Below are 17065 nucleotides of genomic sequence, written 5' to 3' on the forward strand. Positions count from 1 at the left end.
ATTTCTCACCCACATTTATCAAATCACTTCTGAAGACATGGATTAAACCACTGGAGTCTTATGGATTACTTTTATGTTGCCTTTATGTACTTTTTGGAGCTTCAAAATTTTTATCACCATTCACTTGCACTTGCATTATTCTAAAAACCCTAATTTGTGTTCTGCAGAAGAAGTAAAGTCATACACATCTGGGGTGGCATGAAGGCGAGTAAATGATGAGAGAATTTTCATTTTGGGCTGAACTATCTCTTTACACCTGACAGCTTGTGGTCACTGTTTGCTTTCGCTGTATTGAGGAGCAGTGTCAACATTCATCTAAACATCTCCCTATGTGTTCCACAAAAGAACAAAAATGATATGGGTTTGAAAAGTCTGCAGATTGCTTTAAACATGAGATTTTCCCAAAGACCATATGCACTAACTTGATTGGACCATGACAGCCCTCCCGTAAATTCATTTCCAAAGAGGCAGGAGCCACGTCTCGGCACAGGAAATGATGTGCATCTACTGTTAGCCTGAAATATCCATCTACAAGACTGGCAAAGGACAGAGCCTCCTCATGGGTAGATAAGTGTAGCTCCTGTAGACGATCAAGATGACAAAACAGCATTGAGGAAGCTATAACTTGCAATTTTGAACCAAAATTGATAATTGAAAGATTCATGGTGAGCCTCACCATCTTTTTATTGTCCTGTTTGTAGACGGTGACCACAGAACATTTGATGACAATGTGTGTTATCTCGTGAAAGTCTGAAAAGTTTGTCCATCTCTCTTCTTCCTCTCCTGCTTGACTCTTTTTCTTGCTGTCTTTTTTACCCCTCTTTGATTTGTACATCTCCTGATTGGTCCGCATATCTGAACAGGTCTTTGAAACAAATATATGACATTAGAAACTGTCATCCACCAAACGATTCATGTTTGTATTCTGAATCAGTGGCTCTCATCAGGTGGTACATTTTGGTACTGTGAGTCCTGAAGCAAAACCAGTTGAGATCCACTGATCTGCATGACCTGAAGCTTTCTTACCTCAGAGGAGACTTGACGCCAGTGAATGCCTGAGGTTCCAGACACCAGAATCTCATGGTGAACACCAGCACCACAACTCAAGTCTGTGAGCATTTTCTCATTCTCATATAAGATGAAGGAGGAGGGCTCAAATACCTCCTGGCCATAGTGCTGAGTCAGAGTCTCTAGAGTAGATACATACTTGACCTTCAGGTCATGAGCACTGATGTTATTGCCCTGCACCGTGTTCCTGTTAAACTCCTCAAGGAACACTTTGAAGACATTGGAGATGCGTAGACGTGTGAGAATATTCCTCTGGCGAATGGACTGGTACAGGGCCATGGGGATGTAATTCTTGTACCTGACAAGATGAGGAGTAATTATGAAAGTTACAGAAAGAAGCTTGGTAGCACTTTACATTACAATTGCCATGGTACTCAATCTACATATTAGTATAATTAATATGCAATTTTTATGTTATTTACCCAACTGGGAAATGTTCCTGAATCAACATACTTGATTAAACAACCAATCAGATTGTAAGGATAGTGTTAAAGTGATAGTTCACCCAGTATTCACTCACCATTTACTTACCCTCATGCCATCCCAGATGTGACTTTCTTTCTTCAGCAGAACACAAACGAAGATTTTTAGAAGAAACTTTTAGCTCTGTAGGTCCATACAATACAAGTGAATGGTGATCAGACCTTTGTTGTTCCACAAATCACATGAAGGAAACATAAAAGTAATCTATAAGACTGTTTGGGTGACAAGCAGAACAATATTTAAGTCCTTTTTACTGCAAATCTCCACTTTAACTTTCACTTTCAGATGTGAAAGTGAAAGCAAAGATTTAGAGTAAAAGGTCTTAAATTTTAATCAGTTACTCAACCACACCTATTATGTCACTTCAGAAGACATGGATTTAACCACTGGTGTCTTATGGATTACTTTTATGCTTCTTTTATGTGATTTCTGGGGCTACAAAGGTCTGAGCTGAGATGTCTCAAAGCTGAGACATTCTTTTAAAAATCTTCATTTGTGTTTTGCAGAAGTCATACACATCTGGGATGGCTTGAGAGTGAGTGAATTGTGAGATAATTTTTATTTTTGGGTGAACTGTCCCTTTAAGGCTCCTGCACACTTCACTCGACATTACAGAACAAATGGATGTAGCACAATTTAGAACAAAATCTGGCCAAAACAATTGTGTTTTTTGTGGTCATTTCGGTGGTTCGTAACTGCTCGTATGTCGTCGGTTAACTGTTTTGAACAGCTTTAAAGCTCTGAGCGAAGAAGCATTTCACCATGAGTGTGCCAAGGCCTTCAGGCATAGAGATGTGGTTCGATGTATTAACCACATAATTACAGGTTAATACACTGTTGAATCTACCCCTATCTCTACCCTAACTTCAATAGCAGCTATTGGAAATCTCACAAAAGGTTTGCAGAACAACACGCATATACACAAAATACATAATAACAAATGCTCTCTATTTCAATGTACCGTAATTTCCGGACTATAAGCCGCGGCTTATACAATGACGCGGCTAATATATGGATTTTTCCCGCTTTTAAATTTTATAAAAATTTTTTAAAAAAAACATTCTGTGACGTGCTCAGTTTTTTGGCGGCGTGAAGCTTTCATTAGACCAATGAAATTGCCGAACGGGTTAAGGTCAAAACAACTTTTTTTGTTTACTGTTTAGATTAAATCGAGAGCGCTCAAACTTCCCATCATTCTGATTACGGTAGTCATTTTGTCACCCTCACCATGGCAAAGACATGGAGAAACGCATATGATGCTGCTTTCAAGTTGAAGGCGATTGATCTGGCTGCTGCACGGGAGCTTGGTCTTAATGAGTCGATGATAAGACGTTGGAAACAGCAGCGTGAGGAATTGACTCAGTGCAAAAAGACAACTAAATCTGAGGCTATACTCCGACACCGAAAGAGATGACTTCAGTGGTTTCAGTGCACAGGACGAGGAAGATAGTGACCAATGACTTGGTAGGCTACTGTTTACTGCAAATGTTTTATTACAAGCCGTGTGTGGCAGCGGGGCGTGGTCAAGCGCAAAAAGACAAGGGCGCTTACACCTGCGCTAAATTATGTCTAACACCGGTGTCTAATTTCAAGTGCCCTGCTTCACATGTCCTTCTTGGAAAAACTGTCACACGGGCACCAGTGTGACAGTTTTCAGCAGGGCACTTGACGTTCCAGGTAAGGCTTTTAATGGCCACAGCAATGTTTACAATCAGTTTTATAAAGTTTCTCAATTCCTCTATGCGCCAACACTAGACTGACGTGTGTCACTCTCTCCGCTCTGTGGCTGCTGCCTTTTTATGCCGCTCTCCCCATGCTTACTGAAATTAGACACCGGTGTTAGACATAATTTAGCTAAGGTGTAAGCGCCCTTACCGCTTTTCTCTCCCGGACGGGCGCTTGACCACGCCCCCGCTGCCACACCGTGTTTCGTTAAAGCCTGAGTAAAGTTCATTTGTTTCAATGTACCGGTAGGCACCTGCGGCTTATAGACAGGTGCGGCTTATTTATGTTCAAAATAATATTTTATTTAAAAATCAGTGGGTGCGGCTTATATTCAGGTGCGCTCAATAGTCCGGAAATTACGGTAAGTACATAGTAGTTGACAACTCCTAATATAAAGTGGGACTATTTAAAGAAGGTCATTTCTTTATGAAATGTAAATTCAACAATAATGACCCCATAGTTTTTATCAATCTGTAAATATATGTATTTAAATATCCATATGTATGTTTAGTGTAATTAAATGTGTGAAATGCCATTGGTTATATAGATAAGCACCAAATATTGGTCCCAAACCCTTATAGTCATATAAATTCATTGAACTGATATAATTAAGTTGAATGATAATGTATTTTTAAGATGCTCTTACTCATATTTCTTGCCTAGATCACAGATGGAAAGATCTTTTTCAATGGCATGATGGGAGATGGCCATTACAGCCATACCCAAACATTCATTCTCTATCTGCTGTGTGTCACTCTCATCTTGAGCACTGCGCAGCGGGGTCAGACAACTCTGAAAGTCACACTGACTCTGTGGAACACAAACACACACAAAAATGAGCATCATAACTTCATTAACCTCTCACAGAAATTGCTTTTATCCTTTTACAACTGTTCTGTCCAAAGTATTATCTCACACGATATTCTGGTGTGGTTTAGTAGCTGCACCGCTGCTGATAAAAAAGCGCTAGACAGAGTTAGGAAATCAGCACAAAATATTATTCACACACAGCTCCCCTCACTCGTGGACATATATCACACCAGATGCATGCAACGGGCAAAAAATATAATTCAGGACTGTTCCCATCCAGGTCACGGCCTCTTTATTTTGCTGCCACATGGAAGGCGCTACAGATCCTTCCGGGGTCGCACCTCTAGACTTTTGAACAGTTTTTATCCAAATGCTATAAAATACCTGAACTCATGAGCATTTAGACTGCTCTGCATTTTTAATGACTATATTTTAGCTATTTTTATCATTTTATCTGTTCTTTCTTATAATGTATTTATGTATTGATGTCGTTTTGTCATATTATGTGTTACCACCATGGGAAGGGCAATTTAAATTTCGTTGTTATAGGCAATGACAATAAAGGCAATAATAATAATTAAGCATTAAGGTTGATTCTTTAATTAGGGGAACTGTAATTTTACTTATAAAGAATATATTCACACAATTGTGTGTGTGTGTTGAAATGTTACATTTGCCAGAATTTCACTATTTTGGGCTTGTCCATTACCCAGAACTTTTAACTTCCCTTCTACAATTTATAAAATGTTTCACAAGTTCAATGGTTCATAGTTCTGTCACGGCTCCGGTGAATTTGTCGGTTTATTCTGTGTGTTTTGTTATTTTCTCTCCCTCGTGTTTCGCAGGCGAAGCCGGCATGCACGATCAGTGTTTCCATGGGAACATTGATTGTTCCTAGAGGAACGCTGATCATGCCACTAATTAGCATGCTAGCAACACCTGGTTCTCCTCTAATTAATTCCTTACTTAAACCCTTCAAGTTTTCAGTATCTTTCCTTGATTATTGTCTCTCTGCCTAGTTGGTCCTGTCGTGTGTATCTGTTTGGTTGGCCGTCTCTGCCCACATGTCGGGAGTGTTGTTACCTTCCAGCTTGCTGCATGCTTGTTTTCAGCACTCACGAATCTTCAACGGAGGATTCCTAGTCTCTGCCTGCATGTAGGGAATGTGATTACCTTAAAATCTGCTGGCCGTTTTTCTCTGCACCTCACTACGCACCTCCACAGAGGATTCCCATGGATCTGCTCCTGACTTCCATTATGCACATACTCGTCTACGAACACACTCTTCACAGATCTGTCCATTGTGCGATTACGGCGCACACTCATTCACAAGACTCCCCTCTACTGCAGCTGGTGCAGGGGTCTCCAGTCTTCGACAGCTCAGTTAACATTATCATTGGCATTACCTGGGTGTTGAGAGGATCATATCCCTCCTCCAACCCATTATTCCGGTGAGGCGTGATCCTGTAGCGCATTCCTTTCACAATGTTCCCTGTTCTTCACATTACAGTCATCTTCTTTCCCGTCGGAGACGATGAAGGTGGTGTGTGCGATCACACTCCTCCCTGGAAGGGCAGGTGAATGGGGGACTGCCATGTGGTACAACAGACATCCTTGTTGCGCCTCTTTTCACGCTTTCACCACGGAGCTCTGCCGAGTTTTTGATCACTCGGCTCACGGTCGGATGTAACCAGATTGTCTCAAGGAGATTGACAAGTCTCAGATTATATGATCAAGTTTCGCAACCTGTCTGCTTCTTGTGAATGTAACAATGTGGGACTGGTTTCTGCATCTGAAGACATCCAGGTCAAAATCTATCCTGGCCCCCACATTTCAACGATTTGGTGGATCTGGCTATCCGTGTCGACCAACGCCTGGCCCTACGCTGCAGCCACCATCAACGCCACTCTCCACCTCCTCGGGCAGCTGGCCATTCTTTTCGCTCCACTTCTTCTGTCATGTCACCAGAATCACACCCCAACACTGAGCCTATGCAAGTCGGGAGAACATAAGGAGAAGCAGTGACGCCTCGTTGATGGACTATGCTTTCATTGTGCCCAGTCTGGCCACTTCTCTGCTTTCTGTCCAGTAAAAGGCACCGCAGTAGGAAGGGGGTATCTGGTGAGCGCAACACCTTTGGACAAAGCCCCTGAACTTCGTACACTTCTCCAAGCCAGGCTGCATCATGGATCTACCTGTCACATGGTCTCAGCCCTGGTGGATTCCAGAGCCAAAGGGAACTTTATGGACATCGACTTGGCTTCCAAATGGCGGCTTCCCATGGTATAGTTGGATGAACCTATCACCACCCACACCCTCAGTGGTATGCCCCTGTCCGTCATCACCCAGTCCACCAAGCCAGTCACCTTCGTCTCCAGTAATCATTTGGAGCAGCTGTCCTTTTACCTGATCCAATCTCCATCGGCACCAGTAGTGCTGGGGCATCGTTGGTTGGTAACGCAAAACCCACAAAGACTAGTCAACCAACACTGTTCTAGCTTAGATTTCGTACTTTTTGTAATAATTCTCCTGTATCCTCTGTCCAGTCTCGTGTTTCATTCCAGGATGAACCACCAGATTTATCCCATATACCGTTGGCATACCATGACTTGAGGGCGGTGTTCAGCCGGTCCTGTGCCACAACCCTCTCTCCTCATCGTCCGTACTGTTCGATTGAACTACTTCCTGGCACCTCACCTCTTCGGGGTTGGCTGTTTTCAATCTCGGCTCCCGAGAGGGAGGTCATAAACAGGTATATCAATGATTCTCTGGCAGCCGGTCTCATCCGCCCTTCCTCATCACCGGCAGGGGCAGGGATCTTCCTTGTGGAGAAGAAGAATGGCTTGCTTAGACCCTGTATATATTATTGGGGGCTTAATGACATCATGGTGAAGAATCACTATCCTTTGTCATTGATGTCATCAGCTTTCAAACTCTTGCGTCCGTCTTTACGAAGTTGGACCTACAGTACGAATACTTATCAGACGACAGCTTTTAACACCCATAGGGGGCACTTTGAATATTTGTTTTCAATCCTTTCGGATTGATCAATGCTCCTGCCATCTTACAAGGGCTCATAAATTATGTGTTTAGAGACATGGTAGATCGTTCTGTGTTTGTTTATTTGATAATATTCTGATCTACTCACAGAATTTCCAGGACCATGTTCAGCACGTCAGGCAGGTGCTTCAGCGACTGCTAGAGAATCGGCTGTTCGTCAAGGCGAAGAAGTGTGCTTTTCATGCACAGTCGGTTCTGTTCCTGGGGTTCATCATTTTGCCGAGGGAGTGCACATGGCCCTGCTATGGTCAGAGCCATCTCCAATTGGCCAAACCCAGATTCTCACAAGGCATTGCATAGGTTTCTGGGGTTTGCTAACTTTTATTGGAGGTCTTTTAGAAATTAAAGCCAACTCGCCGCACCTCTGATAGATCTCACCTCTACCCAAATTGAATTTTGTTGGTCCCCGCAGGCTGAGGCCATGTTTTCTAAATTAAAGGAGCAGTTTTCTACCGCATCCATTCTGGTAACTCCCGACACTGCAAGTAAGTTTGTGGTGGAGGTTTATTTATTGCAAACAAAATACTTAGAACAGTTCCTCTGCTTTTGGGTCTCTTTGGCTCTCTGACAAGTTCTGGGTAAATTAGGGTAAACAGATGTGCTGTCCATAATGAGGGACTTGAGCACAGGACTGGATTTAATGTATAAAATTGTTAAAATCAGGGTAATTTTACTGTGCAACCAATATTTTCGATAAAATTTGATTTTAATGTTTACAATTAATAATTTTTTAATAACAAAGAATCTCTTTTTTCCATGTCATTCATTTTGAGATTTTTACATTATGATCTGATAATAGCTTTATTAGGTGTCATTACCAAACAGGTTATTATTTGAGCAATTTAATTCAATGTGGACCATGGCACTGTACCTGTGCATAGAGGTATGATAGTGACGCTACGTCCAGAACAGCCGTGCCTGTAGATCCCATCTTTTTAAGAGTATGTCTCCACACTGGAGGAGACGTCTTACTGTTCCCATGCCAGTTTGTGAAATAGAACCTACATCACAAATTTCATTAAAATATTAATATTCAAGTTTTTCTGGTACAGTTCTTTGACCTCATTTTAAAGAGTATGCACACATATCACACCACATAACATTTAAAAAACAAAAACGTGCAATATCTTATAAAAAGTTTTCTTTAAAATGTACATTCTCTGGGGGAGTTTCAGCTAGTAAGCAATATGTTAATGTCAACAAGAATTTGTATATTTCCGAATAAAACAGGACATTTGATGGGGAAAAAATTTAGGACAGGACTTGATTTTATTCATCGGGATTTCATTGGATTGTGAAGATAGGTGGTTGCAGGGGAGGGGCTTAAAACATAAGAAAGTAAGAGAATATTGTGAGGATCACCGAAAATGGAAAATCCATTTAGAGACCGAGCAAGCTATTATTTGATACAGTACGAAGATAAACACTTTTCTTTTAAATGAAGTGCACTGATGGAAATTCACAATAAGTAAATAGGGTCAATTTTGTTAATTTAATGTTGACTTTAAAGGAATGTTCAAGGTTCGGTACTAGTTAATCTCAGTCGACAGCATTTGTGGCATAATGTTAATTACCACAAAAATTTATTTCGAATCGCTCCTACTTTTCTTTAAAAAAAAAACAAAAATCAAGGTTACAGTGGGGCACTTACAATGGAAGTGAATGTTGCCAAATTTTTAAAGGTTTAAACACAGAAATATGAAGCTTATAATTTCATAAAAGCACTTGCATTAATTATTGTATTACTGTAGTGGACCATGCTGTTTTAAAGCATAGGCTTCTTTGTTTGGGATTGTCTGATTGTGCAGTTTCCTGGTTCATGAATTATCTGAGTGACAGGACTCAGTGTATTAAATGTGATGGTCTATGTTCTGCATTAGTGAAGGTCCACAAGGGGGTGCCACAAGGCTCAATATTGGGTCCTCTCCTGTTTATTATGTATATAAATGAATTGGGCCAAAATGTGTCGGATGCTAATATGCATTTCTATGCTGATGACACGATTATTTATTGTTTTGGATCGTCCCCAGCTAAAGTGGTTGAGTCTTTGCAGAAAGCTTTTGATGTGGTTCAACACACGCTTATGCAGCTTAAACTGGTTCTCAATGCTGATAAGACCAAGCTGATGCTGTTTAGTAATACTAAGAAGGTTTATAAAGTTCCTCCTTCTGTTTTCACTTTGGCTGGAAGTGTCATAGAGGTGGTTCATTTTTATAAGTACCTTGGCATTTGGCTTGATGATGCTCTCACTTTTAAACCTCAATAAAAATTTGACCCATCATTGTGAATTATATTCCAGAGTGGGATGGCCATCGTTGTCCAACAGGAGATCAGGGCATTGGCATATTTTTATCTATAAGGCCATGCTTGGTCTGTTGCCATCCTACATCAGTAGTTTAATCACATGGAGAAGTGTTGGTTCTTATTCATTGCAATCAAATGATCACTTGCTGCTCTTTGTTCCATTTGCCCAAACAGAACTGGGGAAAAGGGCTTTTGTCTACTCCGCTCCTTCTGCATGGAACTTTTTGCAAAAAGACTTGAAATTATCTGAACTCATTTCCTTAAATTCTTTTAAGTCCAGATTGAGAGAACCTGAATTGACCTGTTTAAATTGTAAATGTTTTTAATTATTTGTGTTGTATAGCCTTTATAAATGTAATTGATTGTGTTTTTGCTGCCTCTTGGCCAGGACTCCCTTGAAAAAGAGGTTTTTAACCTCAATGGCACTTTCCTGGTTAAATAAAGGTTAAATAAAAAATAAACAAAAACTGTATTATTTGAACTGTAAATTTGTTTAAATTGTTATTTTTACAGTCATTTTAGAGTTTGTTGACATTAGATCGTCATGGTAACGAAGTTGTAAAATTGTCTATACCATATGGGTGAATTCCAATCGAAAGTGATCATCCCTATGTGTGTTAATCATCCTACTTACTACAAAGGACAAAGCTCTTAATGTGGGCTCTCTAAAGAGAGCATGACATTACAGTTTGAACGTACCCTTCACTAAACATCTTGTAAAAGGGCCCTTTGTGAAAAAATAAGCTTTCTTACTTTAGTTTGGAACAACTTGCCCTTCAAGGGTGCAAAAACACAGTTTGAAGTCACATCAGGTCAAAATTGCATCGTTGAGATCAAAAAGAATCACAGATAGGTTGTATAAGTTGCACTGAGAGAAGTTGCATGCGGCTGGCACTAGGAGCCGGGAGCAGCTGCCTGTCTTCCCTTCAGCAGCATGTCAGACTCGCTCCAGCGTGAAGATTACCTCAGCGTCAGGAGCATGTGCTCAGTATATAGAAATAAATAGATGTAAAGCACAAATTCTCCAATTGAAACTATAATTCACTATAACACAAAAAAATCGCTATACAAATGTGTCAGCAAATGCACAAACAGATTTAGATTTATGATCATAAAATACATATAAGCTGTACTTGTAAAAACTATTTACTGTGCTCTTGAAATAATAGCATACAAAGAGTATAAAGTATTAGGGTAGCTAGTATTATGTTTAAGTAGTTTTGCTGTTGTTAATCATTTTAGGGACTGTTATGAACATTCAATGGTTTAGACAGGTGATCAGTGATAAGCGGGGAAATCCCCAAAACTATGCATGAATAATTTAAACATTCTTTCTTGATTATTCTCTTTTAGAAAACATTGTTAGTGCACTGTTGCAGTATTATTTTTATCTCCTCACATTTTTGTAAAAAGCTTCCATTAAAATAATTTAATTATCATCATAATCTTTTTCTTAACACCTTTGTTATTGTTGATTAAATAAAAATACCTAAGTATATACATATGTTTTTGTCATGCTTCTTTTGCTCACATATTTTAATAAAAATACTTTTTAGATTCTACACATCCGTTATGACAAAATGCAACTGATTCAGCCAAACTGCAAAAACTCCCCACAATATGTGAAACGTTCAAGATTTCCAATGATATATGGTGTCATATTTTGTATCATGTTTCAAACACAAAACTAACCAGTAAAAGCACAGAAAAGGTGCAGAAATACCTCATGCGATAGTGCAGCTTCAGTCTCGTCGCCTCATCAATATTGAAGGTGTAATTGGGCGGATACCAGATCTTGCTAAATTCATCATAGAGGGCAAACAAACTGCTACATAGAGGAGATATACCTGTAATAATAAGGACACATTGAGTTTGCCTTCTTTTCCAGTGCCATCATCTCCAACATTCCTATTGTGTGATCGTGGACAAACAAACTTACCCAACTTCTTGGCAGCTTCAACACATAGTCCCTCTGCTGTGAAAGTACCATTGAGGTGAATGATCTGGTGTGTGTCTGGCAGGTAAAAATGGATCTCGAGCCCCTGTAATATTACTGATGCCATGAGTGGCTTCTTTTTGTTTCTAAGCACTTTAGTAATGATGTGCCAGCCAAAATCCATCCCAACACTTTCCTAAGGATTACACATACACAGCAATTTAGTGCTGAAATGGAAACCCAGAATCTTGTGTACCTTCAGTATAGCTCCTGTATATCCATTATGGCGGCTCATAATTTGTCAGGTTCGTGTATTTACCGTTGGCATCAAAATATATACAGATGTATATCCATGATAAAACTGAATAGTGTTTATAGAAACCCGATATCAACATTTGACCCCTTTGAAAGACAGTAAACTATGTTATATAAGAACATCTGGGCACTGTATACAGTCATTACAGTAAACCGAAAGTTTGTAGGTATATGAAATCATGACTAACATACTTGTCTCTTAATACACACATGTGTGTGCCCGTATATTACAGCTGTGTATAATTGGCTGTTCTAAACATTAATTCATTTAAATTAATATGGTCTTACCGTACCCTACGCCGACCATCTGATTCACAGGAGTCGATTCGCTTCCGAAGAATATGATGCGGAGGTTCTGGTAAACTACGTGACGCACAGGCTCAATCTGATTGGTTGTTCAACTCTTCCTTCTTATGATGTCACCGTCATTTCGACCTGTTGAGGCAGAATCTCAACGTCATTTTCCAGTGAAAGACATATGAACTTTATATTTTTACATGGATTTTTTTTTTTAAATAACTTTTACAACATAAACACTTTCTCTTCATATTATTTTTCTTTTTCTTCTTCTTCTTATTGTCGCCGTTGTAGTTATCTATCTCTCTATCTATCTATCGTCTGTCTGTCTGTGTATCTATCTATCTATCGTCTGTCTGTCTGTGTATCTCTCTATCTATCGTCTGTCTGTCTGTGTATCTCTCTATCTATCTATCGTCTGTCTGTCTGTGTGTCTATCTATCTGTGTGTCTATCTGTGTGTCTGTCTATCTGTGTGTCTATCTATCTGTCTATCTGTGTGTCTGTCTGTCTGTGTGTCTATCTGTCTGTGTGTCTGTCTGTCTATCTGTGTGTCTATCTGTCTATCTGTGTGTCTGTCTATCTGTGTGTCTATCTATCTGTGTGTCTATCTATCTGTCTATCTGTGTGTCTATCTATCTGTCTATCTGTGTGTCTATCTGTGTGTCTGTCTGTCTGTGTGTCTATCTGTCTGTCTATCTGTGTGTCTATCTATCTATCTGTCTATCTGTGTGTCTGTCTATCTGTGTGTCTGTCTGTCTGTGTGTCTATCTATCTGTGTGTCTATCTATCTGTCTATCTATCTGTGTGTCTATCTATCTGTCTATCTGTGTGTCTGTCTATCTGTGTGTCTGTCTATCTGTGTGTCTATCTATCTGTGTGTCTATCTATCTGTCTATCTGTGTGTCTGTCTGTCTGTGTGTCTATCTGTGTGTATATCTATCTGTGTGTCTCTGTGTCTATCTATCTGTCTATCTGTGTGTCTGTTTGTGTGTCTGTCTATCTGTGTGTCTATCTATCTGTGTGTCTGTCTATCTGTGTGTCTATCTATCTGTGTGTCTGTCTATCTGTGTGTCTGTGTGTCTATCTATCTGTCTATCTGTGTGTCTGTCTGTCTGTCTATCTGTGTGTCTATCTATCTGTGTGTCTGTCTGTCTGTGTGTCTGTCTATCTGTGTGTCTATATATCTGTCTGTCTGTGTGTCTGTCTATCTGTGTGTCTATCTATCTGTCTATCTGTGTGTCTATCTATCTGTCTATATATATCTGTCTGTGTGTGTCTATCTGTGTGTCTATCTATCTGTGTGTCTATCTATCTGTCTATCTGTGTGTCTGTCTGTCTGTGTGTCTATCTATCTGTGTGTCTATCTATCTGTCTATCTGTGTGTCTGTCTGTCTGTCTATCTGTGTGTCTATCTATCTGTGTCTGTGTGTCTATCTATCTGTGTGTCTATCTATCTGTGTGTCTGTGTGTCTATCTATCTGTGTGTCTGTCTGTCTGTGTGTCTATCTATCTGTCTATCTGTGTGTCTATCTATCTGTGTGTCTATCTATCTGTCTATCTGTGTGTCTGTCTGTCTGTGTGTCTGTCTATCTGTGTGTCTATCTATCTGTCTGTGTGTCTATCTATCTGTCTGTCTGTGTGTCTATCTATCGTCTGTGTGTCTATCTATCTGTCTATCTGTGTGTCTGTCTGTGTCTATCTATCTGTCTATCTGTGTGTCTATCTATCTGTGTGTCTATCTATCTGTCTATCTGTGTGTCTATCTATCTGTCTATCTGTGTGTCTATCTATCTGTGTCTGTGTGTCTATCTATCTGTCTATCTGTGTGTCTATCTATCTGTGTGTCTATCTATCTGTCTATCTGTGTGTCTGTCTGTCTGTGTGTCTATCTATCTGTCTATCTGTGTGTCTATCTATCTGTGTGTCTATCTATCAGTCTATCTGTGTGTCTGTCTGTCTGTGTGTCTGTCTGTCTGTCTGTGTGTCTATCTATCTGTCTGTGTGTCTATCTATCTGTCTGTCTGTGTGTCTATCTATCGTCTGTGTGTCTATCTGTCTGTCTATCTATCAATTCAATTCAATGTAGCTTTATTGGCATGAATGTAAACAATACAATATTGCCAAAGCAGAACTAAATCTTAATCTATACATTTAGTTTAACAAATTTAACACATATAAAAATAAATAATATACAAAACAGGTTCAGAACTGCTGAAGACCTAGTGTTTAAATAACTGAAGTGAACTGACACATAAATGAATATACACACATAAACTGAGGGTCACTGTGGTGAACATTGGGGTGACACACGGGGGTAAAACACATAACACAGATTCACCCACTGTCTCTCAGGCTGTGACACGTTAAAATGTATCTTGCAGCCAGCACTGCTGTGTGTCCCTCTCCAAGTATTATGTTCATTTTTTCTTGTTCTGTCATTGTTATAAATTTGTTTATGCTGTGTGTTAATTTATCCATATAAATGTCCCTTGTATTTTTAAATTTTGGGCAGTGAAGGAGAAAGTGCACCTCTGTCTCAACCTCACCTGTCGTACAGTGAGCACACACCCGTTCTTCTCTGGGTAACCATGTTTTTCTGTGTCTGCCTCTCTCGATGGCGAGACTGTGTTCACTGAGCCTGTACTTGCTCAGGATCTGTCTCTGCTTTGTATCTCTGACAGTCAGGAGATACTCTTCCATCATACTTTGATTTTACAGTCCGATAGAATTGTAATTTGCTTTGTGTTTTAGTTTCTTGATCCCAATGTTCCAGATAGGTGATTTGAGATTGTTTGATGATCTGATTTATTCTGATGTTTGGTTGTAAAGCAGTGCTAGTCTGAGGCTGGTTACTGTTAGTACTGTTAACCGGGTTAGTGAGTCTCAGAACCAGCTGACTGAGGGGACTGTTTTCAGGATTCAGGTCTTGGGTTTGTAGTGCTTTATAATGAAGCGACTCTGTGGGACTTGATTTTAAATGCATCCAAAAATTTAGAGATCTTTTTTGTATGTTAATGATCAATGGGAATCGGCCTAATTCTGCCCTGCATGCATTATTGGGTGTTTTCCTTTGTAATTTCAAAATTAATTTACAGAATTCTGTGTGTAGGGCTTCTGTTGGATGTCTGTCCCATCTAGTGTAGTTCTGATCACTGAGTGGACCCCAAACCTCACTTCCATACAGCGCTATGGGCTGTACGACACTATCAAAGATCTTACACCAGATTGGAATTGGTAATTCAGTATTATAGAACTTTTTCTTAATAGCATATAGAGCTCTTCTAGCTTTAGATTTAAGTGCATTCACTGCCTTACTGAAACTCCCTGATGCAGTGATAATCAGCCCAAGGTAAGTATACTGCATAGTGTGCTCTAGTGCGGTGCTGCCTAGAGAGAACTGGTATCTGTGTTCCTGACATCTGGGCTTTTTCTGAAAGACCATAATGTTTGTCTTCTTCAGATTTACTGCCAGGGCCCAGTTCTGGCAGTAGTTCTCCAGTAGGTCCAGATGTTGCTGTAGTCCCTGTGGGGTGGGTGACAGCAGCACCAGGTCATCTGCATAGAGCAAAAACTTGATGTCTTTGTCTTGCAGAGTGAGTCCAGGGGCTGTAGACTGTTCCAACTGCACCGCTAATTGTAAATGTTGAAGAGTGCTGGACTCAGACTACAGCCCTGCCGCACTCCTCTCTTCTGGGTGAAGAACTCTGTTTTTTTGTTGCCAATTCGTATTGCACATTTGTTGTCCAAATACATCGATTTAATGATGTCGTAAACTTTACCCCCTACACCACTTTGTAATAATTTGTAATATAGTCCGTCATGCGAAATAGAATCAAATGCTTTTTTGAAATCAACAAAGCATGCAAATATTTTCCCTTGTTTGGTCTGGTGTACGTGTTTATTGATTAGGGTGTGTAGGGTGTAAATGTGGTCAGTAGTTCTGTGATTTGGAACGAAGCCAATCTGACTCGAGCTCAGGACATTGTGTTCGTTAAGGAAGCTTACAATTCTATTGTTAAAAATACTGCTAAATAACTTCCCCAGATTACTGCTCACACAAATACCTCTGAAATTATTCGGGTCCAGTTTGTCCCCACTCTTGTGAATTGGGGTAATAAGTCATTGGCTCCAGATGTCAGGGAAACAGCCCGAACGAAGTACAAGGTTGAATAATTTGAGCACGGCCGTCTGCAGGTCAGGCGTGCTGTGTTTCAGCATTTCATCGAAGATGTTGTAAGATGTTGTTATCTATCTGTCTGTGTGTCTATCTGTCTGTCTGTCTGTGTGTCTATCTCTCTATCTATTATCTGTCTGTCTGTGTGTCTATCTATCTATCGTCTGTCTGTCTGTGTGTCTATCTATCTATCGTCTGTCTGTCTGTGTGTCTATCTGTCTGTCTATCTATCTGTCTGTGTGTCTATCTCTCTATCTATCATCTGTCTGTCTGTGTGTCTATCTATCTATCGTCTGTCTGTGTGTCTATCTGTCTGTCTATCTATCTGTCTGTGTGTCTATCTCTCTATCTATCGTCTGTCTGTCTGTGTGTCTATCTGTCTGTGTGTCTATCTATCTATCTATCTATCTATCTATCTATCTATCTATCTATCTATCTATTTATCTATCTATCTATCTATCTATCTATCGTCTGTCTGTCTGTGTGTGTGTCTATCTATCTGTCTGTGTGTCTATCTATCTATCGTCTGTCTGTCTGTGTGTCTATCTATCTATCGTCTGTCTGTGTGTCTATCTATCTGTCTGTGTGTCTATCTATCTATCGTCTGTCTGTGTGTCTAAATAAAAAAAAAATGCTTTATTGGCATGTGTTATTGGAACACATAGTGCTGTGTGCTGTGTTTCAGCATTTCACCGAAGATGTTGTAAGATGTTGTTATCTATCTGTCTGTGTGTCTATCTGTCTGTCTGTCTGTGTGTCTATCTCTCTATCTATCGTCTATCTGTCTGTGTGTCTATCTATCTATCGTCTGTCTGTCTGTGTGTGTGTCTATCTGTCTGTCTATCTATCTGTCTGTGTGTCTATCTCTCTATCTATCTGTCTATCTATCTG

General features: G+C 40.0%; 1 protein-coding gene across 2 annotated transcripts in view; it reads right to left on the bottom strand.

Moving 5' to 3' along the window:
• The window catches only part of LOC127645475 (tyrosine-protein kinase JAK1-like), a 32507-nt gene extending 20439 nt beyond the window's left edge, over positions 1-12068 (bottom strand). Inside the window, exons 1-8 of one of the 2 annotated variants that reach the window (XM_052129102.1) lie at positions 11990-12068; positions 11390-11582; positions 11174-11297; positions 8018-8147; positions 3923-4086; positions 1027-1366; positions 677-865; positions 423-580 (exon numbers count right to left, since the gene is read on the bottom strand). In XM_052129102.1, coding sequence (XP_051985062.1) covers positions 423-580; positions 677-865; positions 1027-1366; positions 3923-4086; positions 8018-8147; positions 11174-11297; positions 11390-11570 — 1286 coding nt within the window. In that variant the 5' untranslated portion in view covers positions 11571-11582; positions 11990-12068. The remainder of the gene's footprint in view (positions 1-422; positions 581-676; positions 866-1026; positions 1367-3922; positions 4087-8017; positions 8148-11173; positions 11298-11389; positions 11583-11989) is intronic. The other variant, XM_052129103.1, reaches the window with a different exon arrangement.
• Between the last annotated feature and the right edge of the window lie 4997 nt (positions 12069-17065).

The sequence above is a fragment of the Xyrauchen texanus genome, chromosome 6, assembly GCF_025860055.1.
Source record: "Xyrauchen texanus isolate HMW12.3.18 chromosome 6, RBS_HiC_50CHRs, whole genome shotgun sequence".
Classification (NCBI taxonomy): Eukaryota; Metazoa; Chordata; class Actinopteri; order Cypriniformes; family Catostomidae; genus Xyrauchen; species Xyrauchen texanus.